At 39.6% G+C, this 26,597-nt stretch overlaps 1 protein-coding gene across 4 annotated transcripts in view; it reads right to left on the minus strand.

Moving 5' to 3' along the window:
- Positions 1-26,597, minus strand: part of ENTREP2 (endosomal transmembrane epsin interactor 2) — a 1,647,307-nt gene that overhangs the window by 161,396 nt on the left and 1,459,314 nt on the right. For all 4 annotated transcript variants that reach the window (XM_069765839.1, XM_069765840.1, XM_069765842.1 and 1 more), the window contains 2 exons: positions 22,301-22,461; positions 20,646-20,781 (listed from right to left, as the gene is read on the minus strand). In XM_069765839.1, coding sequence (XP_069621940.1) covers positions 20,646-20,781; positions 22,301-22,461 — 297 coding nt within the window. The remainder of the gene's footprint in view (positions 1-20,645; positions 20,782-22,300; positions 22,462-26,597) is intronic.

The following is a 26,597-nucleotide window of genomic DNA, read 5'->3' on the forward strand; positions in this document are numbered from 1 at the left end:
CTATCACATTGCATAGGCTCAGGACTTTGCTCAGAGGATACTGCCATATGGTGCACCGCCTTGCGCTCACGCAAGCGCCAATCAATCTGAATAGCTAGAGACATAGATTCGCTCAAACCGGTAGGCGTAGGAAAGCCCACCATAACATCTTTAAGGGTTTCAGAAAGACCTTTTCTGAAAATAGCAGCCAGCGCCTCTTCATTCCATTTAGTGAGCACAGACCATTTTCTAAATTTCTGGCAATGTAACTCTGCCGCTTCCTGACCCTGACACAGGGCCAACAGTGTTTTCTCAGCATGCTCTACAGAGTTAGGTTCGTCATACAACAATCCGAGCGCCTGAAAGAATGCATCTACATTCAATAATGCCGGATTCCCTGTTTCAAGAGCAAATGCCCAGTCTTGAGGATCATCACGCAGTAAGGATGTGATGATTTTCACTTGCTGAATGGGATCACCGGAAAACGGGGTTTCAAAGCAAAAAACAATTTGCAGCTATTTTTAAAGTTCAAAAACTTGGATCTGTCCCCAAAAAACAAATCAGGAGTAGGAATTCTTGGCTCTAGAGCCGGAGTCTGAACAATATAATCTTGGATACTCTGGACTCTTGCAGCAAGTTGATCCACACGAGAAAACAAACCCTGAACCTCCATACCAGAGCATATATCCAGCACCACCCAGATATCAAGAGGAAAAAGAAGACAGAACAGAGCACAGAAAAAAAAATGGTTCAGAACTCTTTTTTTTTCCTTCTTTTGAGATGCATTCAATTCATTCTTGGCCTGCTGTACTGTTATGACCTGGTGGTTAAGAGGCCACACTGAAATGACCTGGTGGCTAAAACGCAACATGGAACGAGCTCTGAGAAGGTGGTATCTCTACTGACCGCAGTCCCTAATCCTAACAACACAACTAGAAATAGCCATGGGATGTTCCTGACACTCCCTAGACACCTCGTCACAGCCTCAGATATAACTACCCCTAAAGAAGGAAATAGAAAGCTATCTTGCCTCAGAGAAACCCCCAAAAGGAAAGACAGCCCCCCACAAATATTGACTGTGAAAGGAGAGGGAAATGACGAACACAGAAATGAAATTAGATTTTAGCAAAGGGAGGCCAAAACTAAACTAGAGAGACAGAGAGCAAAGGATACTGTGCGGTCAGTATTAAAAACTACAAAATCCACGCAGAGTTTACAAAAATGAACTCCACACCGACTCACGGTGTGGAGGGGCAAATCTGCTTTCCAGAGCTTCCAGCTAGCCTGAATAAGACATAGTGACAAGCTGGACAAAAGAGACAAAATGCAAAGCAATAGAGTCCAAGCAAATGGACAAACAAAACTAGCAAAACTTATCTTTTGCAGACAAGGACTGGCCATATGAGAAATCCAAGTGAAGAATCAAATCCAACCAAGAACATTGACAGCAGGCATGGACTAAGGCCCAGAGCAGGTTTAAATAACAAACCCAGGCAAGGCGATTAGTGAAGGCAGCTGCCACAGCTACCTAACGGAGCAGCAGTTCCACTTGAAACCACCAGAGGGAGCCCAAGGGCAGAACTCGCAAAAATACCATTAGCAACCACAGGAGGGAGCTCCAGAACTGAACTCACAACAATGCAGCAGTTGGGACACAATCAGAGTTCTTAGATGTAGAATGCAGGAGAGTTCAGAAAACTTATCCCACCCACACCAGGCTCTCTTTACATAATCTACTGCTTATCGCAGGAGGGGGCTGAGTCGTTCTGTGCAAATTAGATCTTTCAATGATAATGTCCTAGTGATAAAACTTTCACTGTAAGTAAACATCAGTACGCAGCTTGATTAATGACACTTTCTAAATTAAGTTTTGTAATCCATACATTATGATGTCCTCAAATTACATAGCAAAAACCTGATGATAGATTCCTTTTAATAACACTTAAAAATATATGCAGTGAAAAGTAATTATACAGGCATGTTCTCTGAATTTTTACTGTATATTACTCAGGGGTCTTGTCTAAAGAAAGAACTTTGAGAAAACGCTATTTATAGTAATAATAATGCACACTATGGAGATAAGAAAAAGTCTGACTAAGCTGCAGAGAGCCTTTACATTTGATAGTTGGAAAGGTAATAATAACAAGAAGCAAACTTTCAAGATGTGCCAATTTTAGGACGTATAGGATGGCTCAACAAAACTATGCATAGCACATTTTTCCATAAGTGAGAGGCAATTGGGTCCCCTCAGGCACCAGAAAATTGTGAGATTTCTACATATGCACCCCTAGAACTTCGCACCCTGGCATTACTTACAAAAATAATTTTCCAGTTTTTATGTAAAATATTAATATCATCTAGAAAAACAAGATTTGCTTTGGTGACTGTGCCATAGAAGAGGTGGTTACATTCATGGTTCAGCTTTACTTCTCACATAATAAGAAAATATGTTGTCATTAAAATTAACCTGTGACCATGAAAATGCAGTAGAATGTGCAGCCACCATATAATAGAGCAGAACCCTAGTAGTAGTATCTGCTCTTTCCGGGATTATTGGTCCAGTGGGTGGATCTAGCAGTGACTGACAGATTTCTTCATGTAAGTATGCATATGGACATAGCTGTCAATCATTAATAGGACCGCCAACCAGACTGAAAATTCCAAAAAGAGCATAAGTTTAAGTGATTAAAACACAGGTTATACAAGATCTTGTCTCCCAAATCATTCATTTTTCACTCAGATACATACAGTACACATAGGGAGAGATCTGTCAGTCTCAGTGAGGGGGACAGGGCCAAGCTGCCAGGGACCTAAGTTTTGAACTAGTCATCCTTGTCATCTTTTCCCTGGCTATTAAAGTATGTGTTCTATGAAACTCTACTGCTTTTCAGAGTACAACTTTACACAACTCTCCAAGGTATCCACGGCTCCACTTCCTTCCCCATCCACATTGGGTTTTTCAAGTTGCCCAGCGTGGATCAATTACATAACCTCCTTAGCCCTATTTAAGGCCAACAAAACACACACCTGTGTCTTGGGATTGAAACTCATCCCTGATTGGTGTCTACTTTATCCATCCTGATGCCCCTGAAATCATTGACTCTCACAAGTCTTCGCTTCCAAGGTGCCTTCCTGCTTGCTCCATCAACACTCAAGGTCCGTGTGCCCACCCTGATCTGAGGTTTAAAGGATCCACTTCACCAAGTGAGCCTAACACAAACAATAATGGAGCCGATCGCTGATTCATTCTGCTCATTTTTTGGGTACCGTAGTATGAATTTTCTGTTGGGTTCCCTTTAATTATTGTGGCAAGCATATGGGTCAACTGTTTCTACCCATTGCCTGTCTCAGAGTGTGTTTAGAACCTTAGGCATTTATAGTACAAAAATTATCATCTTTCATGGAGTTGCCTGAAAGTATATAGGAAAACAAGAAAGGCTTCAGGCACTGAAATAAACCGTAGATTCTAAACTATTCTCAGTCAATATAGCAGTTATAAATAAAACACAAAATGTGCTGTGACAAGGTCAAGAGGACACACAGAGGATGTCATGTTTGGCAAAAAGCATCATCCCAGCTCAGTCTGAGCACACTTAAGCATCCGACATCTCATAAAACCGGTGGCAGATCCCACGAAAAGTCATCAATCACTTCCAAGCCAGCACTTGTGTCCAAGACTTAATTTAAATTTGGCCTTTCATAAAAGTAACTGTGACATGCTATTTTAAAGCTATTAGGAGCACAGCTTTCAGTTCATGTGGAATTCGCCCATCAGTATGTTTCTTCCCACAAAGTCAGAAAGGAGAAAAAAAAATGTTTTTCAATACATTCTAAATCAGTAATATCAAATTTTACAAATAGATCAAATGTCGGCGTCAGTGTGTGAATACAGAAATGAAGACCCTCATATGTGTTGTACAAGTGTGAGCTCTCATGAGATGCCTCATATACTATGTTAAGCAGACTCATATATAAGAAACGCGAAGCTGAACATTGAATATATTGGCATAGTGAATAGTGGGATATTGAAGCCACTGTTGTAGAAGGTTCTAGAAGCATTAATATGGAGAATAGTTTATTACAGAAGGCTGATCTAAACAATAGTTATATTAGCAGACAATGACGAAATAAAGATAGGTGCACTAGTTTAATAGAAGTCTTATATGGAGATTTAAAGTTTTAGCTAAATATGTGAACTAAGATTGTAACACTAGAAAAATCTTTAGACTATGGAAATACTTGGATGTATAGCGTCAAAATAAATGTAACCTCTTAGTGTCCACCAATACGTCTTTTTTTGCTAACCTGAGATCCAAGAGACTATGTGTAGTATAGGGAATAGGGTGATCACAGCTTCTAAGGGGACTATTGAAGCCAGTAAAAGAAATTAAAAAAAAAACATAAAAAACCCCGCAAAAGTTCAAATCACCATCCTTTTAGCGCATTGAAAATAAAACCCTTAAAAAATGAAAAAAAATTGGAATCCGGCTCAACAGGACTGGATTTTCCTTTTTTTATTTTTCGAAAGAAAATATGGTGCATACAAAAGAAAAATTTACATGGTCGACATGTTTCGACTGCACTTTGCAGTCTTACTCATGACTCGACTGGGTTATGTCGACCATGTAAATTTTTCTTTTGTATGCACCATATTTTCTTTCGAAAAATAAAAAAAAGGAAAATCCAGTCCTATTGAGCCGGATTCCAATTATTTCTATTCTCCTTGATGTGAGGCCAGGGCGAGGCCGGTGTCTGAGCCCCCGGTGGATGAGTATAGAGAAACTGGATGAGCTGAAATTAAGTTTCTATAATTCTTAAAAAAAAATTCACATACTTGGTATCGCTGCATTCACCGATCTAGCAAAATATAAAGTAAATTAATCAGATTGGTAAACAGTGTAACGAGAAAAAAATCTAAAAGACAAAATATTTTTTTGGGCAGCAGCAATATTATAAAATGCAATAACAAGCATTCAAAACATTGTGCCTCCACCAAAACAGTATCAATAAAAACTTCAGCTCGTGCTGTAAAAAATATACTATATTGTTTTTTCTTACAAATTTCTGATTTTTTTTCACCACTTGAATAAAAAAGAACTTATGCATGTTTGGTTTCTGCGTATTCATAGTGTCCTGAGTAATCATATTGACTTGTCAGTGTTAGCATTTAGTAAACATGATAAACAAAAAAAGAAAACAAATAATTGGGGAATTGCACTTATTTTGCAATTTCACCATAATTAATTTTTTAGTGTACTGTTTTTCAGTAAATTCATTGGCGTCATTCAAAAGTACAACTCATCCCGCAGAACAAGCTCTCATATGGCTATACTGACAGAAAAATAAAAAAGATACGGTTCTGGGAAGAAAGGGAGCAAAAAACGAAAGGGCAAAAATGGAAATCCCAAGGTCGTGAAGGGGTTAAATTATATTTTACATTGAACATATTTCTGTATAAAAAAGATCATGACATTAAAAGGCTACAACATTGCAGTTTGCAGTTTGACTACTCAGACTCATAATACACCGATACTCTGTTTTGTAAATATCGCTTCTCAGCACTTCTCTCCCAAAAAAGTTGATCTCCCATTCTGCAGGAGGAGTTGGCAAATCACTTTTGTTAACTTTACAGGTTTCTTTTGGGTGCATTAATCAAATTCATGGTAAGGTCACATTTGTACTTCAAATTATCATTTTTCATGTAAAGTACAGACCAAAAGTTTGGACGCACCTTCTCATTTAAAGATTTTTCTGTATTTTCATGACTATGAAAATTGTACATTCACACTGAAGGCATCAAAACTATGAATTAACACATGTGGAATTATATACTTAACAAAAAAGTGTGAAACAACTGAAAATATGTCTTATATTCTAGGTTCTTCAAAGTAGCCACCTTTTGCTTTGATGACTGCTTTGCACACTCTTGGCATTCTCTTGATGAGTTTCAAGAGGTAGTCACCGGGAATGGTCTTCCAACAATCTCGAAGGAGTTCCCAGAGACGCTTAGCACTTGTTGGCCATTTTGCCTTCTGCGGTTCAGCTCACCCCAAACCATCTCGATTGGGTTCAGGTCTGGTGACTGTGGTGGCCAGGTCATCTGGCGTAGCACCCCATCACTCTCCTTCTTGGTCAAATAGCTCTTACCCAGCCTGGAGGTGTGTTTGGGGTCAATGTCCTGTTGAAAAATAAATCATGGTTCAACTAAATGCAAATCAGATGGAATAGCATGCCACCACAAGATGCTGTGGTAGCTATGCTGGTTCAGTATGCCTTCAATTTTGAATAAATCCCCAACAGTGTCACCAGCAAAGCACCCCCACACCATCACACCTCCTCCTCCATGCTTCACGGTGGGAACCAGGCATGTAGAGTCCATCAGTTCACCTTTTCTGCGTCACACAAAGACATGGTGATTGGAACCAAAGATCTCAAATTTCGACTCATTAGACCTAAGCACAAATTTCCACTGGTCTAATGTCCATTCCTTGTGTTCTTTATCCCAAACAATTCTCTTCTGCTTGTTGCCTGTCCTTAGCAGTGGTTTCCTAGCAGCTATTTTACTATGAAGGCCTGCTGCACAAAGTCTCCTTTTAACAGTTGTTGTAGAGATGTGTCTGCTGCTAGAAGTCTGTGTGGCATCGACCTGGTCTCTAATCTGAGCTGCTGTTAACCTGCGATTTCTGAGGCTGCTCACTCGGATAAACTTATCCTCAGAAGCAAAGGTGACTCTTGGTCTTCCTTTCCTGGAGCGGTCCTCATGTGAGCCAGTTTCTTTGTGGCGCTTGATGGTTTTTGCAACTGCACTTGATGACACTTTCAAAGTTTTCCCAATTTTTCGGACTGACTGACCTTCATTTCTTAAAGTAATAATGGCCACTCGTTTTTTTTACTTAGCTGCTATAATATAAATTGTAAGTCTATTCAGTAGCACTATCAGCTGTGTATCCACCAGACTTCTGCACAACACAACTGATCGTCCCAACCCCATTTATAAGGCAAGAAATCCCACTTATTAAACCTGACAGGGCACACCTGTGAAGTGAAAACCATTCTCGGTGACTACCTCTTGAAGCTCATCAAGAGAATGACAAGAGTGTGCAAAGCAGTCATCAAAGCAAAAGGTGACTACTACTTTGAAGAACTTAGAATATAAGACATAATTTCAGTTGTTTCACACTTTTTTTGTTAAGTATATAATTCCACATGTGTTAATTCATAGTTTTGATTCCTTCAGTGTGAATGTACAATTTTCATAGTCATGAAAATACAGAAAAATCTTTAAATGAGAAGGTGTGTCCAAACGTTTGGTCTGTACGGTATGTGTATAGGTTATAGCATTTTGTAAAGTTCTACTTCCAAATGATATATTCACATGGAAATGCAGAAGATGAGCTACAGTCAATAAACTGAATCATTTTGTATTTTTCTGTTTCTGATGAGACCAGTAGTAGTGATTACTTTGCAAAAAAATCTTGTATTGGTTATGCAATGAGTGACATGTACTATAAAAATCTACAGTAAAGAGCATAGCTACTGGTTAATCTTCAGAGCAGAGAAGATGTGATAATATTGGCATAAAATTATAGAAAAGAAAACGTTATCTTTAGAATATAAATGCAGACTTTATAACATGATAATTTGCTTTCAATATGTTTTACACTGTTTGCATGACATTTCAAACAGATGAAAGAGCCATTTATGCTTCCATAATGAACCTTCAATATAACCAAATACTAAATTATCTAAAACATGTGATGTACTGAATAAAGCATATATTAGCAATGAGCAAATTTGTTCGAGGCTAATTGAATTTTTCTGCATTGTGTGATATGGCAGTGATCATTTGAGGTGATTCATGAGAAGTAAATTGCAAATCCTTCAAATTTGCCGGGTTCAGTGTAAGGAAGAGCAGATCAGGCAAAATTTGAATTCGCCTGTTCACATGTTTTTTCCCAGGAAATTTGATTATATCTCCTCCACAAATTTAATGTCCTTGGTTGTGTTGCAGGTTCTCTTCAGACTCGAGAGCATAATAACCATAATATAAAAAAAAATTGAAAAATTGGTGTAGAATTCAATTCCACTCTAATGTAGTCGCTCAACACTAGTTCCATGAATTCCTACAAATTTGACACAAATTCAATTCACTCACCTCTCAGTGGTGTACTCAGTGTCTATTTTGACATTAAAAGTTTTGGGCACCAAAGGTTGATCAAAATCTCAAAACATCTGCCTCTTCTTTGTGCTCTACAATTTAATGATAATTGTTCACTCTATGGTGCCATTATTTCAACAAGATGCACTGTAGATTGAGGCAATACAGCATCCGCAAAAAAATGATAAAACTTCACATTTATTGATAAAAGTTTAAAACAATAGTTTATGTAAAATCATGATTGATGCATGAGAAGACATTGGGTCTGCACGTTTCTATCAAAGCTCTTAGCATTGACAATATGTTTTACAGAAAGCAGATTATTTAAAGAAAATGCAACATTCCAGAATTAGGGCAGTGGCTTATCACAATCTTTCAAAGTAAGTCTATGTTTGATAATACTCAATACTTTATTATATGCACTATCATTAGAACAGAGTTCATGTGCTCTGATAAAAAAGTCTTCCTGTAGAAGAGTTTAAGCCAAGGGTTGGGTTGCAACTGGCGACATGTAATAGCGAATTACCACTAGTTGGTTTGCGGCATAGCTTTGTATTGATTATATCACTTGTGGGATTAACTGATATCCGAGCATCCAAAAAAGGTATTTTATTCATAATGTTAATGTTTAAAACAAATCTGAAAATTCAGAAGAAGATAAGGAATTATGTTGCCAAATAAATAGCAAGTCATCTATGTATCTTCCATACCACTTGATGTCACTGTGAAAAGGTTTTGTGGGGAGTATAAAATGGTTTATTCCCACCAGGCCATGTACATATTAGCTAGGGACGGTCAAAACCATGCTCTTAGTGGACAGACTTGTACCTGGAGATATAAATCATTGTTGAAGGAGAAAAGTTATTGGCTAAAAAAATGAGTTATAGATAAAATATATTTACATAGTACATCAGTATAAATGTTATACTTATGTAAAAGAAAAGATAAAGTTGTAAAGGATTTGTTACGAGTAGGGATGACTATGGAAGTTTGGGTTCTGTTGCCCAACCAGAACTTTGCTCCAAAGTTTGGATTGGGTACCAGAGCTGTATCCGAACTTCAACCAGAACCCAAACCACATTGATAACAATGGGGACCTGAAATTTTGATCTGGAAAATATTATCTCTATCTCTCTCCTCTGGTCTTCCCCCGGGACTTCAAACATTTCAACAGTTTTCCAGGAGAAGTCTGTGTTCGGCATTTAACACCAGACACTAACTGTCCAGTACGAACTCCAAACTTTTAAGTTTGGGTTCACTCATTTCTAGTCATGAGAATGCAGGAATTCAATGCTGTCACATCACTGGTAACACAGTAAGAATAAGGTGACCATTTAAGTCGGTCCAAGACTCAATTACCCAGGATTGAGCTGGACCTTTCGGCGCACCAACCTATGATGGAATTCCTCCTGCATAGCTGAGATGATGCTTATGTTATATGGTAGCATTATATCATATAGGGAATTGTTACAAATAGGAAGAATGTGTAGGAATGTGTTTAGTGCTATTATAGTTGTAATTGTTGCAATTGTGCCTACATAGGGAAAGAAATAAAAAGCAAGACTTCATATTCTGACTATTGAAACACATTACCACTGGTTAAGGATTTCCATAGAAAAAAAAGCACATTCCATTAGCCCTATTGGGTTTAAAGTATGTGTGTTGTTGTCAGTTTAAGATGCCTGTATTTCTTGTTCTTGCTCTAACCAGCAGCGAGCAGGCCTTTCTGGGACTAAGTGCTGCTTTTCTCATACTGAGGATGCTCAAGGAACAACCTCCCATTGGAGGTCGGGGGTCTCATGTTCAGATCCTGTTGCAGTTCCTATTGGACCATCTAGAAGGTCCCGGTCTGCTACTGCTATAAAAGGTGCGCATGGCAATGTGTGTAGATGAATGACTGTCGATGGATGAATGCTCCTTAATCATTCCCATTCCTCATGTTGTTGACTGCTCGTGAATGGTGGAAGCTATCTAGCGCCCGACAGTGCTATCTGCACACTAAGCACACTTTGCAGTGCCCATCTCTACGACACCGTGTGCCATCAGTGCTCTCTCCTGACAACCGTCAGTATAGGGTGGGAATTCCCGCTTGATCTCTGCATCTGACTCGGGGCATCCTCAGGCATGGGCTCAAAAACCACCAAGGGTCAGAGCCAGTTCAATCACCAGATTAGTGGGGGTGATTCTTAGGGATCCCACTAATGTCTCATAGCTGCACCTTGTGACTGCCAACAGGGTGCAGCGTATTGTGCGACTCTGTGAAGTAACAGAGCTCGCTACCATTTCACATGGGGTGAAGTCTAACCCAAGTGTGAGCTAAGTGTCCATCCGCCATTACATAGCAGCAGGTACCATCTCTGCACGGTGGACCCTGGGTGCAAACGCACCTCGTATCAATCTCTTTATTATTTGGTGCATTCCGCTAGCCCTAACACTATAGATTATGAATTTCTGCCATTTCCTTTGTGTAACTGATGTCATGACATAATGTGTTAACACTATAACGTCACATTAAAGGGAATCTGTCACCAGGTTTTTTATTACCCCATCTGAGAGCAGGACAGAGATCATGATTTAAGTCATGGATCACTTACTGAGTTGCTTGCTGCAGTTTAGATAAAATCACTGTTTTATCTGCTGCAAATCAACCAGTTCTCTGAATCCTGAGCTCTATATAAATCCACCCACAGAACTGATTTCTGAGTACACTGTGCATTGGCAAAAAGCTGTCAATATGTGATGGTAGCTAGTTTATACAGAGCTAATGAATATGAGGGACTACATGGCAACAGATTTACTATTAAAGATGGTTGAACCCAAACAGTAACGTCCGCACCTACTGTTTGGGCACGAACACCAAATACAGACTTCATCAGGAAGTCTGTGTTACTGTTTGGGTTCGGCCCCCGAAACACAGGAAGTTTCTCACAATGTAATGTGCATGACAGCGTGAAAACACTGCCTCTGATTGGCGGTAAAATCATTACCGCCGGTCAGACAGCCGGGGTTCCCGCGCTTTGAAATGACAGGGTGAGCCAAAAGCTGTGATCGGAGGTAAAAAGTTTACCTCTGGTCAGTGGCGTCGGCTGATGGAACTACTGCTCCTATCAGCCTAAGCCTGCTACCGCTAATAACAGCTAGAGTAGGCAGCAGCTGATGGGAATATTACTTAAATAATTAAAAAAACAGTGTGGGGACGCCTCTATTCTTAATAACCAACCTTGCTAAAGCTGACAGCTGAGGATTGCAGCCCACAGCTGTCAGTTTTGTCTCTCTGTTTATCAAAAATACAATATCAATATGCAATCAATATTTAGAGCACAGCAACTGGATGAGTAATACTCCCATTAGCCACCATCTGCTCTAGCTGTTACCACCAGTAGCAGGCACAGGCTGATTGGAGCAGTAGTCCCATCAGCCAACGCCAGTGACTGAAGGTAATCTTTTACTTCTGATCAAAGCTGTGGCCTCTCTCTGTCATTTGTCATTTACCGCCAATCAGAGGCAGTGTTTTCAACTCTGTCAGCACATGACAGCTTGACAAACAATGGTTGTTCGGACCCCCTATTCAAGTGAATGGGGTCCGGATTCGGGTTCAGATCTGGGTACTGTTCTGGTACCCGAACACAAAGTTTTTTTTAACTGTTTAGCTGAACTAGTCCTCTGGTTATAATCTTCTGCTGGTAAAACAGTAATTTTATCAAAACTACTTGAAGCATCCCAGTAAGTGACACATCGCAGGAATTATGATCTGTCGCTACATTATGCTGAACTCAGATTAAGAGGCAAAAACCTTGTAACAGAATCCCTTTAAGTAGAAAAGAACAGCTCTTTGGAAATTCAAATTTGCCAACTTTTCTCCCAAAATGTGATTTGTGGAAATACAAATATGCAAATCTTAATACTGGAAAGCTTGTAATTGCTTGGAAAATACACAAAAAGGAAAGGAGAGATAGAAAAACTCAACTGACAATAAGACTTTACACTTTACAGGCAAGAAGAGAGAAGACCTTGCTGACCATAAGAGCTTACACTCTACATGAGAGTGAGACTTACACAGTGACTCTGGAGATGGAAAAAGACTGTTCCATAAACACTGTACTCTACTGGGAACTGCTGATTTCTAATAGCCCAGGTACTGACACCCCCTATTCAAGGCATGATAACCTTTAACTTGTCATAGCTTTACGGTATTATGGGGAGGCCTGCCCAGCAATGTGAAATGACATTAGCCTGCTCTCTGATACCTCCGCAGTGTGGGAAATGGTGTCAGGCGAGGTTTTTTTTTTAAATCGAGAATTGAATCTCCGGACGCTCCAAGTCCTGTAAAAACTATGAATTTCAGGAGATTTGACTTGAATTAAATCATGCGAGGTTTGATCTGCTTAGCTCTACCTTTAAGTTATTTACTACTCAGATGGGAGGTAAGAACATTTCTAAAGCAATCCACAGCGAGGAGATTGGAACAAAACAAAATCCTCTAAACTGCATGCTCGCAAACGCCAGAAGCCTGACAAACAAGATGGAAGAACTAGAAGCAGAAATATCTACAGGTAACTTTGACATAGTGGGAATAACCGAGACATGGTTAGATGAAAGCTATGACTGGGCAGTTAACTTACAGGGTTACAGTCTGTTTAGAAAGGATCGTAAAAATCAGAGAGGAGGAGGGGTTTGTCTCTATGTAAAGTCTTGTCTAAAGTCCACTTTAAGGGAGGATATTAGCGAAGGAAATGAGGATGTCGAGTCCATATGGGTCGAAATTCATGGAGGGAAAAATGGTAACAAAATTCTCATTGGGGTCTGTTACAAACCCCCAAATATAACAGAAACCATGGAAAGTCTACTTCTAAAGCAGATAGATGAAGCTGCAACCCATAATGAGGTCCTGGTTATGGGGGACTTTAACTACCCGGATATTACCTGGGAAAGTGAAACCTGTGAAACCCATAAAGGCAACAGGTTTCTGCTAATAACCAAGAAAAATTATCTTTCACAATTGGTGCAGAATCCAACCAGAGGAGCAGCACTTTTAGACCTAATACTATCTAATAGACCTGACAGAATAACAAATCTGCAGGTGGTTGGGCATCTAGGAAATAGCGACCACAATATTGTACAGTTTCACCTGTCTTTCACTAGGGGCACTTGTCAGGGAGTCACAAAAACACTGAACTTTAGGAAGGCAAAGTTTGACCAGCTTAGAGATGCCCTTAATCTGGTAGACTGGGACAATATCCTCAGAAATAAGAATACAGATAATAAATAGGAAATGTTTAAGAACATCCTAAATAGGCAGTGTAAGCGGTTTGTACCTTGTGGGAATAAAAGGACTAGAAATAGGAAAAACCCAATGTGGCTAAACAAAGAAGTAAGACAGGCAATTAACAGTAAAAAGAAAGCATTTGCACTACTAAAGCAGGATGGCACCATTGAAGCTCTAAAAAACTATAGGGAGAAAAATACTTTATCTAAAAAACTAATTTAAGCTGCCAAAAAGGAAACAGAGAAGCACATTGCTAAGGAGAGTAAAACTAATCCCAAACTGTTCTTCAACTATATCAATAGTAAAAGAATAAAAACTGAAAATGTAGGCCCCTTAAAAAATAGTGAGGAAAGAATGGTTGTAGATGACGAGGAAAAAGCTAACATATTAAACACCTTCTTTTCCACGGTATTCACGGTGGAAAATGAAATGCTAGGTGAAATCCCAAGAAACAATGAAAACCCTATATTAAGGGTCACCAATCTAACCCAAGAAGAGGTGCGAAATCGGCTAAATAAGATTAAAATAGATAAATCTCCGGGTCCGGATGGCATACACCCACGAGTACTAAGGGAACTAAGTAATGTAATAGATAAACCATTATTTCTTATTTTTAGGGACTCTATAGCGACAGGATCTGTTCCGCAGGACTGGCGTATAGCAAATGTGGTGCCAATATTCAAAAAGGGCTCTAAAAGTGAACCTGGAAATTATAGGCCAGTAAGTCTAACCTCTATTGTTGGTAAAATATTTGAAGGGTTTCTGAGGGATGTTATTCTGGATTATCTCAATGAGAATAACTGTTTAACTCCATATCAGCATGGGTTTATGAGAAATCGCTCCTGTCAAACCAATCTAATCAGTTTTTATGAAGAGGTAAGCTATAGGCTGGACCACGGTGAGTCATTGGACGTGGTATATCTCGATTTTTCCAAAGCGTTTGATACCGTGCCGCACAAGAGGTTGGTACACAAAATGAGAATGCTTGGTCTGGGGGAAAATGTGTGTAAATGGGTTAGTAACTGGCTTAGTGATAGAAAGCAGAGGGTGGTTATAAATGGTATAGTCTCTAACTGGGTCGCTGTGACCAGTGGGGTACCGCAGGGGTCAGTATTGGGACCTGTTCTCTTCAACATATTCATTAATGATCTGGTAGAAGGTTTACACAGTAAAATATCGATATTTGCAGATGATACAAAACTATGTAAACAGTTAATACAAGAGAAGATAGTATTCTGCCACAGATGGATCTGGATAAGTTGGAAACTTGGGCTGAAAGGTGGCAGATGAGGTTTAACAATGATAAATGTAAGGTTATACACATGGGAAGAAGGAATCAATGTCACCATTACACACTGAATGGGAAACCACTGGGTAAATCTGACAGGGAGAAGGACTTGGGGATCCTAGTTAATGATAAACTTACCTGGAGCAGCCAGTGCCAGGCAGCAGCTGCCAAGGCAAACAGGATCATGGGGTGCATTAAAAGAGGTCTGGATACACATGATGAGAGCATTATACTGCCTCTGTACAAATCCCTAGTTAGACCACACATGGAGTACTGTGTCCAGTTTTGGGCACCGGTGCTCATGAAGGATATAATGGAACTAGAGAGAGTACAAAGGAGGGCAACAAAATTAATAAAGGGGATGGGAGAACTACAATACCCAGATAGATTAGCGAAATTAGGATTATTTAGTCTAGAAAAAAGACGACTGAGGGGCGATCTAATAACCATGTATAAGTATATAAGGGGACAATACAAATATCTCGCTGAGGATCTGTTTATACCAAGGAAGGTGACGGGCACAAGGGGGCATTCTTTGCGTCTGGAGGAGAGAAGGTTTTTCCACCAACATAGAAGAGGATTCTTTACTGTTAGGGCAGTGAGAATCTGGAATTGCTTGCCTGAGGAGGTGGTGATGGCGAACTCAGTCGAGGGGTTCCAGAGAGGCCTGGATGTCTTCCTGGAGCAGAACAATATTGTATCATACAATTATTAGGTTCTGTAGAAGGACGTAGATCTGGGGATTTATTATGATGGAATATAGGCTGAACTGGATGGACAAATGTCTTTTTTCGGCCTTACTAACTATGTTACTATGTTACTATGTTACTAAACATCTATTGTGCAAAACTATCATTTACAAAGAAAGTTCAAGAAAAATGAACATGCTGTGTAAAATTTTACAGGTATGCTCTTGATCAAAAAAATTTCACTTTAGGAGTTAAAATTATTATATCACTGTTAATGTGCGCTTGTTGATAACAGGACAAAGTGCTGGATAAGGCTTCTTTAAAATCCCTCCTCCATATTATGCAGGTAATTATGGCCTCAAGGGAGAATCTTTCATAAAATGCATTTGGTGCTTACTGTCAATCAACATAATGTGATTTTCAGTCCATTCAGAGTAGTAGATGCCTGAAGCATATTGCATGATACCAGTCTTTTTTCACACACAATTGTAAATCCTGTTTCCATCTACCTTGGGCGTTTTCTGTGGCTTGTAGACTCAGGATTGATTTTTCTCACTTGCTCATGCAAACAGACAATAGGAAACAAGATAACATATACAAATAAGTATATATATGCTTGGAGAAAATAGCTTCAGTTATGAATGAGTGTCTATTCGGGTATGTCTTGGTTAACCTTTAGTTGTTTTATTTAATTGACTTGGCTAAATGGTATATTGCAACAAAAAAAATTTTTTTAAAGTAAACCTGACATCTGATACATGCGCCCCGATTCACAAAATTGTACTGTTTGAAACATGCACACTTTGTGAGAAAATCACAGAGTTAGAGTTAATTCTTTTTATCTTTCAGCAATTTTGTTGGCTTGCTTCTACTGAAATACTTTCAAAAAATTGGGTCTTGAATTGCAGTAGCAATGTACTGTTTAAGCAAGCAACAGCTGCTAGCTATGTGCCCTTCTATAGCCCTGCCTCACAGAAATAGTGACTCAGCCATCTATAGCTCTCTCTCCCTATCAATTAAATCTACTTTAGTGCTATGTTGTCACACTTTCTGGATAGTTTCTTAAGTGTTTTATGACCTTCTCCCCTATCTTTATGACTAAGCTGTCACATCCTTTTACTATCCAGATTCACCACAAAATGGCTTCTTAATTTCCTGCCTCAGCTTTCATGCAGGTTATGTTAGTGCCTCCTAATGAGTTGTACATAATGTGAGGTAGGTTATCCGGCCAAGCCTGAGGCATTTTACGTGATTCATGCAAAGTCAGTCGCATATTGTTTGAATATGCTGATTTCAACAAATCACTAATAATTTGAGACAGATTTAGATTAAAATTGATTTTTTCATCTCTAGGCTAGTTTCACACTAGCATTTTGCTGAGCTGCGGAGGGCTACGGACTTCCTCCATGAAGCCCTGCCCACAGCCGCACCTCCACTGCTCAGCTCCGCCTACATCTGCATGCGGCCTATCTTTAACATTAGGTCAAGCGGATGTATGCGGGTGCCTCTACATGTGTGTTTTTGACGATGTGGCGACCCGTGTCGAACGCAGCTGGTTGGAATTTCTTTTTTTCTCTGCATTGTCAAAACGACGCATGTGGAGGCATCCGCATACATCCACATGACCTGTGTACCAAATGTTAAAGATAGGTACACAGGCCGCATGCGGATGTAGGCAGAAATGAGTGGCGGAGGTGCGGCCATGGGTGGGGCTTCACGGAGGAAGTCCGCAGCCCTCCGCAGCTCAGCAAAATGCTGGTGTGAAACTAGCCTAACCTTTATGTTAATTCTACACTGCAACATATGACATTGAAATCACAGTGGCACATTGCAATATTTGAGATATTGCTTTCCTATGGTGTCATGTTGCAAATTGCAACATATTGTGACTGCGAAATAGAGTCGTTTATGTATCTAAATGTGTTGGACTTTCTGTCTCTGGTTGGAAGTCACACACAACGCAGTTGCCAGGGGCAGTCCCGCTGCGGTCCGGACTGATGGGCGTCGCGGTCCGGAGCCTCTCATCTTCTTACAATGACGTCCTCTTCCTGTCTTCATGCCGCGGCTCCGGCGCAGGCGCACTTTGTCTGCCCTATTGAGGGCAGAGCAAAGTACTGCAGTGCGCAGGCGCCAGGAAAAGTCAGAGAGGCCCAGCGCCTGCGCACTGCAATACTTTTGCTCTTTAATGGACATGTTGTTAGAAATTTGAATGTTCCATTTTTCCAGGTTCTTCTTATCCAAGGCTTCATGGGGAGAATAGAGATGAAGGTTGATTTGGGGCATCTGATCTTGCACTTCTAAAGCGTGTGCTGATACAGACTTAAAGACTTCCTTCCGTGTATTGTATATTTTCAAATAAGGAAGCTCATATTCTGCCTGGAAGGTCTGTACCACTGACAATTAAACTGTGTGCCATATGTTCTGCGATAATCCAAGTAGCTGTAGCAAGTCATGGGTTTAGAGGCTTCCAATATGTTCGTCAGGGCAGTGTAATTATATTACCTGGCTGAGCACCCAGTTCTTGTGATCTACGTTACAAACAAAATGCCCTCTATGCTGGGCAGCAATTACCAATATAACATAGGCTTACACGCCTGTGTAAAATTAAAAGGCTACAAAATAAAAATCATATTTATTTTATAGATGTAAAAAAAATGGATTGTGTCACACCATACCCTGATATCTGTAGCATTTTTGCATTTTTTTCATACATGGGGCTTTTTGACAGCTGTTGTTTATATTGGTATCATTTTGAGGCACATACAATATTTTAGTTACTTTTTATTTAATTTTTTTATAGGAAGTGTGGCAACTGAAAAACAACAAATCTGGCACTTTGATTTTCTCTACTTTGCGGCTTTACTGTACAAGTTAAATATTTTTATATCTTGAAATTTCAAACTTCTAAAGACACAATGTTAAATATGTATATATTTATTATTATTATTATTATTATTAAGCTGGAAAAGAGGGATAATTAAAACTTTTTTTTTTGTAAAAACAAATTTTCACTTTTTTTTTAAGTTCCCTTAGGGGTCTTGACTGATTGTCTATTATGAAAACCATTCTGTGGTTGGACTTCACAGGATTGGCAAAATTACAGCTACAAGAGCTTTCAGCAGGCTGCATGCTGTCATGGCAATTACATTGCCGGGGATGAAGGGCGCCCGAAACTGGATAACGTGCCTTAAATGCTGCTGTCTGAGACTGATAGAGAATAAATAGCAGCAATTGGAGCTAACTAAGGTTACTGATATTAGAGGCAAATTCTAGCTAAATAACAACTACACCCAAGATGTGACATACATGTATTTCCCATTTTAAGGATGGGTTAAAAATAAGCATGATTTTGCAGAACTCTGTCAGTAGATGTCAATGCTGTAAGTGTCTTTGTGATTAACTAATAGTTGTGATGTGAATTGCAGGTCCATTTTGCTGGCTGGTTGCGATAATGCACTGAATTTGCATTGTAAGAAATTTGAGACCTTAAAGAGATTGCAGAAAGGTACAAGTGGACAGGAGACTAGTGATGAGCGAATATACTTGTTACTCAGGTTTTCCCAAGCACGCTCAGGTGGTCTCCGAGTATTTGTTAAGGTACCTTCACACTCAGCGACGCTGCAGCGATACCGACAACGATGTCGATCGCTGCAGCGTCGCTGTTTGGTCGCTGGAGAGCTGTCACACAGACAGCTCTCCAGCGACCAACGATCCCGAGGTCCCCGGGTAACCAGGGTAAACATCGGGTTACTAAGCGCAGGGCCGCGCTTAGTAACCCGATGTTTACCCTGGTTACCACTGTAAAAGTAAAAAAAACAAACACTACATACTTACCTACCGCTGTCTGTCCCCGGCGCTCTGCTTCTCTGCACTCCTCCTGAACTGACTGTGAGCACAGCGGCCGGAAAGCAGAGCGGTGACGTCACCGCTGTGCTTTCCGGCTGACCGACGCTCACAGCCAGTGCAGGAGGAGTGCAGAGAAGCACAGCGCCGGGGACAGACAGCGGTAGGTAAGTACGTAGTGTTTGTTTTTTTACTTTTACGCTGGTAACCAGGGTAAACATCGGGTTACTAAGCGTGGCCCTGCTCTTAGTAACCCGATGTTTACCCTGGTTACCAGTGAAGACATCGCTGGATCGGTGTCACACACGCCAATTCAGCGATGTCTGCAGGAGGTCCAGCGACGAAATAAAGTTCTGGACTTTCCTCAGCGACCAACAGGGGCCTGATCGTTGGTAGCTGTCACACAGAACGATTTCCTTAACGATATCGTTGCTACGTCATAAAAAGCAACGATATCGTTAACGATATCGTTATGTGTGAAGGTACCTTTAGTGTTCGGAGATCTAGTTTTTGTTGATTCAGCAGCTTGAGTTACAGCTATTAGCCAGGCAAAGTACATGTGGGCGTTGCCTGGTTGCTAGGGAATCCCCACATGTCATCAAGCTGTCTAGTAGTTGCAAATCATCTAGCTACAGAAAGGAAAACTAAATCTCCGAACACTAACAAATACTCGGAGACCACCCGAGCGTGCTCAGGAAAGCCCGAACAATGAGTATATTCGCTCATCACTACAGGAGACATCATACATCTGTAGGTGCCACATGCTCTTCTATTTTTGTCCTTTCTTAATCTAAGAGCAACATTCAGAGACGGTTTCGGACCACTCCTTACAGTACCCCCCCATTCCAGTAGTGAGCACTCAGCATAACAGTTAAAGCTTCACCACAGGAAGCACACTGAGATCTTTTCCCAACCTCCCTTAAAGGCAGCATTCTTACATTGGGAGTTTCCCGTCTTTCCCCTTCTAGCACTCTTGCATCAAGCACCACCCTACTGCATCCAGCTTCAGACACCTCCTTCAACTGGCGGTATCATCCTACCTTCAGCTTACTATATTTGTCCTCCCCTGTCTTGTCTAGTACATGTGCATCCAGCTCTGCTCTTTTGTGCTGGGCTATTCATCAAAGTCACCATCTGGGGTCCTTCTCTTCACATTAATTTGCTGGTGATCTGGTGCTAATGCACCAAAATGGCAGACAGCCGCGAGCCATTCTTGATGGGCCTGCAAGCCACATGTGGATCCCAGGCCACAGGTTGGGGACCCCTTGTCTAGGTTAATAGGAAGTAATACAATATACATACAATAGATACATTTTCATATTATTACATAATGTCTGTATATCTATCAGTTCTCTACACCATGATTGAACATATCTCTTAGTGATCAGAACTTAATGAAACACTGAAGTATTATTTTCTTACCTGACTTGCCGGAGTTTGGCCAACCACAGCTTCATATGGAGGTGGCAGCTCAGATGGATACAAAATACCAGGACTATTTATGGACACTTCATACAAAGCACTGAAAGGTGAGTGTGGGAAGTCCAGGTGAAGCCCTCTAGGAAGAAAAACTCTTGTCACTTTTTGTTTAGAGCACATCAAATTGATTAATCCAGTTCCTCTGTGAGATATGAGAGAGTACAAATAAAGCAGATTTACCTGTTTTCTTAATCACTTTATTTATCACTCCATAACTATCTGAATGTATCCAACATTCTCCATTTTAATTTATCAGAACTATAAAGAAATTGGACTGTCATTAAATAACAAATGTTTTCCCATAAATACAGCTTTTATGTCTTTCAGCTCCAACTGAGATCAGTTATAGTTATTGGATTTTTAACTATGCGCTAATAATTTGTGCCCCAATAAATTCAGATAAATAATTGTTTATCTTCTATCTGGGAAGTACTTTTTTCCTAATTTCCATAGCTTTAAAATATAACCTTCAGGATGCAAGTACATAACAGCAGACTTTGGATTCATGAATTTTATGAATTTCATCAAATTTGCTTCAAATTTGATTGTCATGAAATCAGTTCAGTAATCTCTACGTCTTGAACATTTTTTTGATGATGTATGAAATTGTATGTCGTACAGATTTAAAAAACAGACAGGTGGCATAAGAAAAACGAATGACAATGCAAATTAAAATTGACAGTTTTTTTCTGTATCAAAAATGGATGATTTTTCATATTCTCATCCAAACCCAGGCTTAGGCTTCCATGAGTCATGTACATGTTCTACATTTGTTTTTCAAAGATAGATTACGTAACCATTAAAGTCTATAGAGTTGATCATGTTCGTGATTTTTGCAGATGGTGTGACCACCAAAAAATCATGGAGACATATCCTTTATTGATCTTCATCACAAAAGAAATTTACATAAAAAAGTGTAAGGATCTGTGAAAATTCTCTTTCTGCTGTACATGTTTAAAGGGATGTTTTTATTTATCTGTGCATTTGCCATCCCGGAATAATGGCATCTGCACAAGATCTCAGGCAGGAAGATGTTGATCGGGTGAGTCGGTCACAGAAAAGAGGGACCTGTCAATTACTGGTGGGAGGACAGCACTGGGAGGAGAAAATTGGAGTGGCGCTGGAGAGCTGTATGTGCAGGCCAAGCCCCTGCATTTGTGGGCTCATTTGCATAAAAATTCATCAATAGATTACAAGACAACAGAAACAAGGCGTTATTAATTTAAAGAAATAGAAGTCATCATCGTGACATAGTATTTTACTATGATGACGTTACGTTGGGGTCTAAGTGCCTACTGACAGATTCCCTTTAACATTACAATGATTAGGAGAAACTTTGCAATTTATTTATTTATTTTCATCAGTGAAAATCACTGATGAAACACTGATGGCAAAACTGAAACACTAACGAAACACTGATGAAACTTGGATTCAAAATTCTAATGAAAATACATTTCATTTTTTTATGTATGTGAAAAATCACAGATGTCTGAATGAGAGAAGACTAACAAAATTTTAGAAACAGAAAAACAAAAACCCTGACAGGTGCAAAAAAATAAGAAGCAATACATCAAATAATTGTAGAAAGTTAAATTCACCTTTGCACGTCCATGACAGGTGTACAGGTGTATTCGGGTGGATAATACGGAGGAGGTGGAATGGGTGGAATAAACTCATCAAAATCCAAGGTTTGATGAAGAATTGTCCCATGTGCCATCATACAGTCCATATTGGAGTGGTGACCCCGGTGTGGTAAAAACTAAAAAAAAGAATAATAAAAAAAGTTTAGATTAACATAAAGGACAAAATCCTCAAATTTTCCTCTATCCTAATTTCTTGTTGCCATTTTTTTCTTGCATAATATAAGATATAGCAATGAAAGTCATGTCTAGACAATAAAACGGTTGACCGACCCATTTCTTTATTTTGTTGCTGTCAGTATTAGTTACATTATTACACAATCATTTACACATGGAACAAAACTTATTAATATTACCAGTAATATTGCAAATTAGCCTTTCTTCTGTTAGCTTGTAACAATGTAGCTTCATTATCCATGCTCCACTGGCCAGACAGACATCTCTCGATCCATTTTATTTCTATCTGGCAAACAGCTCTAAAATGGGAGACCATCAGGAGTGGAGTGGGATAAAGACAGTAATGCGGACAAACACTTTCAATTATATAGGAAAACAGAAGCTTAATGAGCCTGTTAGCAAGTCTAACCAGTACATGATACTGCGGGGAGTTTTCTGAAGATCAAATGAAGTGTGAACCATTTGACCCTGCTCCTTCTGCTCAAAACTGGAAAAATCACAGCTGAAGCCAATCGAAGAACATGGTGTCTCTGCTTCTCCCGTAGGCAAGGTTTTGTTGTCATGTCACTTTCCCTGGATTCTGGCAGGCTGGATCTTTAACTCTTGCCTCTAGTACGAAGTGAGCTAATAATATTTGCTAAAGGCAAAACCTAGTGCTGTGCTTGAACTGTTGCATTTATGTTTGTGCTGTTGTCCGTTTGCATTACTGTGATCTACAGTCACTCTTACAAAGACATAAGCAGACCATTTTTCGTCTAATACCACTTGCGCTTTTATGGGGATTCATCTGTATTTCAACAGTTTGAACATTTTAGATTATTACTGCTGTGGAAAAACATTAGATATTTTTGTCCATCATGGATTAATGGAAGATGTTCATAATTATTTTTAAGGATAAAACTGGTTACGGACTGTACAAAGAATTAGATTAATGAAAAAAAGAAATAAGAGATGGTGCATTTTCAGAAAAAAATGAGTTTTTTTCTGCATGTTTTCTGCAGGTGTCAGCATCAAAACAGGCAATATCAATCTGCCCTGTGTTTAGCTTTTATTTGCTTTTTTAGGTGTTTTCCCTTACTTTTTATGCACTATGAACTGGATTCAATACAGTGTGTTCAATGACTTTTTTAGTACAATTTTGTACTTAACCCCTTTACCCCCAAGGGTGGTTTGCACGTTAATGACCGGGCCAATTTTTACAATTCTGACCACTGTCCCTTTATGAGGTTATAACTCTGGAACGCTTCAACGCATCCCAGTGATTCTGACACTGTTTTCTCGAGACATATTGTACTTCATGACAATGGTAAAAATTCTTTGATAGTACCTGCGTTTATTTGTGAAAAAACGGAAATTTGGCGAAAATTATGAAAATTTCGCAAGTTTCCAACTTTGAATTTTTATGCAATTAAATCACAGAGATATGTCACACAAACTACTTAATAAGTAACATTTCCCACATGTCTACTTTACATCAGCACAATTTTGGAACCAACATTTTTTTTTGTTAGGGAGTTATAAGGGTTAAAAGTTGACCAGCAATTTCTCATTTCTACAACACCATATTTTTTTTAGGGACCACATCTCATTTGAAGTCATTTTGAGGGGTCTATATGATAGAAAATACCCAAGTGTGACACCATTCTAAAATCTACACCCCTCAAGGTGCTCAAAACCATATTCAAGAAGTTTATTAACCCTTCTGGTGCTTCACAGGAATTTTTTGAATGTTTAAATAAAAATGAACATTTAAATTTTTTTCACAAAAAATTTAATTCAGCTCCAATTTGTTTTATTTTACCAAAGGTAACAGGAGAAAATGGACCCCAAAAATTGTTGTACAATTTGTCCTAAGTACGCCGATACCCCACATGTGGGGGTAAACCAATGTTTGGGCACATAACAGAGCTCGGAAGCGAAGGAGCGCCATTTGACTTTTCAATGCAAAATTGACTGGAATTGAGATGGGACGCCATGTTTCGTTTGGAGAGCCCCTGATGTGCTTAAACATTGAAACCCCCCAAGTGACACCATTTTGGAAAGTAGACCATATAATGTAGAACCGTAAAAATAAATAATCATATTTTTTCACAAAAATTATCTTTTCACCCCCAATTTTTTATTTTTCCAAGGGTAAGAGAAGAAATTGGACCGCAAAAGTTGTTGTACAATTTGTCCTGAGTACGCTGATACCCCATATGTGGGGGTAAACCACTGTTTGGGCGGATGGGAGAGCTCGGAAGGGAAGGAGCGCCGTTTGACTTTTCAATGCAAAATTGACAAGAATTGAGATGGGGCGCCATGTTGCGTTTGGAGAGCCACTTATGTGCCTAAACATTGAAACCCCCCACAAGTGACACCATTTTGGAAAGTAGACCCCCTAAGGAACTTATCTAGAGGTGTGGTGAGCACTTTGACCCACCAAGTGCTTCACAGAAGTTTATAATGCAGAGCCGTAAAAATAAAACAAAAATTTTTTCCCACAAAAATTATTTTTTTAGCCCCCAGTTTTGTATTTTCCCAAGAGTTACAGGAGAAATTGGACCCCAAAATTTGTTGCCCAATTTGTCCTGAGTGCGATGATACACCATATGTGGGGGAACCACTGTTTGGGCGCATGGGAGGGCTCGGAAGGGAAGGAGTGCCATTTGAATGCAGACTTAGATGGAATGGTCTGCAGGTGTCACATTGCGTTTGCAGAGCCCCTAATGTACCTAAACAGTAGAAACCCCCCACAAGTGACACCATTTTGGAAAGTAGACCCCCTAAGGAACTTATCTAGATGTGTGCTGAGCGCTTTGACCCACCAAGGGCTTCACAGAAGTTTATAATGGAGAGCCGTAAAAATAAAACAAAAATTTTTTCCCACAAAAATTATTTTTTAGCCCCCAGTTTTGTATTTTCCCGAGGGTAATAGGAGAAATTGGACCCCAAAGTTTGTTGTCCAATTTGTCCTGAGTGCGCTGATACCCCATATGTGGGGGGGAACCACTGTTTGGGCGCATGGGAGGGCTCGGAAGAGAAGGAGATCCATTTGGAATGCAGACTTAGATGGAATGGTCTGCAGGTGTCACATTGCATTTGCAGAGCCCCTAATGTACCTAAACAGTAGAAACCCCCCACAAGTGACACCATTTTGAAATTGATTGTCAAACAGTGTTGCTTCCTAAGTGGACAGTTTGATTTCACAGAAGTTTGACTTACTTGGAGTTACATTCTGTTGTTTAAGTGTTCCCTTTATTTTTTTGAGCAGTGTATAAAGATGTGGCAGTTGAACACATTTATATTTATTGGGTTAAATGTATTAGGTGCGTTGTGGTACAGGTGCTATACAGTGGGGGAAATAAGTATTTGATCCCTTGCTTATTTTGTCCTTTGACAAAGGCATGAACAATCTATAATTTTAAGGGTAGGTTAATTTTAACATTGAGAGATAGAGTAGCAAACAAAAAATCCAGAAAATCACATTGTATAATTTATATAAATGTATTTGCATTTAGCAGTGGGAAATAAGTATTTGATCCCACTGGCAAACAAGACTTAATACTTGGTGGCAAAACCCTAGTTGGCAAGCACAGCAGCCAGACATTTTTTTGTAGTTGATTTAGAGGCTTGCGCACATTTCTGGAGGAATTTTGGTCCACTCCTTTTTGAAGATCATCTCTAAATCATTAAGATTTTGAGGCTGTCGCTTGGCAACTCGGATCTTCAACTCCCTCCATAAGTTTTCTAAGGGATTAAGGTCTGGAGACTGGCTAGGCTACTCCATTACCTTAATGTGCTTCTTTTTGAGCCACTTCTTTGTTGCCTTAGCTGTATGTTTTGAGTCATTGTCTTGCTGGAAGACTCAGCCACAACTCATTTTTAATGTCCTGGCAGAGGGAAGGAGGTTGTCACTCAGGATTCTACGGTACATGGCTTCATCCATTCTCTCATTGATGCAGTGAAGTAGTCCTGTGCCCTTAGCAGAAAAACACTCTAAAACATAATGTTTTCACCTCCATGCTTGACAGTGGGGATGGTGTTTTTTAGGTCATAGGCAGCATTTCTATTCCTCCAAACACGTTGAGTTAAGTTA

The sequence above is a fragment of the Ranitomeya imitator genome, chromosome 4 (assembly GCF_032444005.1).
Source record: "Ranitomeya imitator isolate aRanImi1 chromosome 4, aRanImi1.pri, whole genome shotgun sequence".
NCBI classification, from domain to species: domain Eukaryota; kingdom Metazoa; phylum Chordata; class Amphibia; order Anura; family Dendrobatidae; genus Ranitomeya; species Ranitomeya imitator.